Source organism: Palaemon carinicauda, chromosome 25 (assembly GCF_036898095.1).
Source record: "Palaemon carinicauda isolate YSFRI2023 chromosome 25, ASM3689809v2, whole genome shotgun sequence".
Classification (NCBI taxonomy): Eukaryota; Metazoa; Arthropoda; class Malacostraca; order Decapoda; family Palaemonidae; genus Palaemon; species Palaemon carinicauda.
Window position 1 is genome coordinate 50,601,833 of NC_090749.1, and position 1,147 is coordinate 50,602,979.

General features: G+C 43.1%; 1 protein-coding gene across 1 annotated transcript in view; it reads right to left on the reverse strand.

Moving 5' to 3' along the window:
- LOC137619016 (streptococcal hemagglutinin-like) overlaps window positions 1-864 on the reverse strand; it is a 32,248-nt gene extending 31,384 nt beyond the window's left edge. The window contains exons 1-2 of the mRNA XM_068349215.1: window positions 788-864; window positions 541-622 (exon numbers count right to left, since the gene is read on the reverse strand). Coding sequence (XP_068205316.1) covers window positions 541-622; window positions 788-864 — 159 coding nt within the window. The remainder of the gene's footprint in view (window positions 1-540; window positions 623-787) is intronic.
- Between the last annotated feature and the right edge of the window lie 283 nt (window positions 865-1,147).

A 1,147-nucleotide genomic window follows, 5' to 3' on the forward strand; every position in this document is an offset into this window, starting at 1 on the left:
ATATATATCAATATATAATATATATATATATATATATATATATGTATATATATATATATATATATATATCACAAATTTTAAGTAATTTGTATTTTTTCCAACATACTTACCGAGAAACACTTTCTTAGGAGTCACTGGTGGCTCCTCTCTAACGACCAGAGTTTGCGTAGTTTACCCTACCCCCATTCTCTAAAGTGACCTGGTAGGGAGAGAACGTGACCTGGGGCAATGCCCGAGGCCGGCCATGTGGCGACGGTCTCGATCTAGGCAGTATGTTTTATGTAAGGAACAATACTCTAGGACTGTAAGGCACTGCGTGGACGGTTGGGGGGGCCATAACTCGAAAGTGTTTCTCGGTAAGTATGTTAGGAAAAATACAAATTACTTAAAATTTGTGATTTGTTCCGACACAGATACTTACCCTCGAAACACTTTCTTAGGAGACTTACACCTTAGGAGGAGGGAGTGCCCGTAGCCCAAGACCCCAATGGACAGTAGGATAAATTACACAAAATACTCATTAAGTGTGGTAACACTTACCTTTCTGCAATTTTCTTCCTTGTGCTTGTTGTATAATGGCGATTCTTGAGGCTTGTCTAATGAGCGATAGCTCTGAGGACGACTGATAGTATGAGAGAAAGGGGAAAAAGTCGAAAGCGAAAAATACGCCTACTTGTGTCTAGAACATTTGTGGCTCACTATCGAGCCCGGGGCTTAATTCGTCAAACCGAATGGAAGGCTGAGATGACCAGCCCGATCGAAAGCCCATCCCAGGACTTCCTCGTACCGTCCTTGAGATAATGATCGGTGAAATGTCGACTTGTTAGACCAAGTTCCTGCTCGAAGATCCTGAGCTACCGACATGTTCTTTTCAGATGCAAGGGAGGTGCCTAGAACCCTAACATCATGAACCCTGTGTTTTCTTGGCACTGAAAACCCCTCATTTGAGGGAGCTTGCCTAATTCCTTGTCTGGCCTAAAAGGAAACTGTATTCTTGGAGATGTTCTATTTCGTTTGACCCCAGGAAACGACGAGGTTCTTAATAGACGGGCGGAGCTTCGCCGTTTCTTTTAAGATACTTCCTAATCACCCTGACGGGGCACAATTTCAAACCTTCCTGGTTTCCTTCATTTGGGATTGCTGGGAT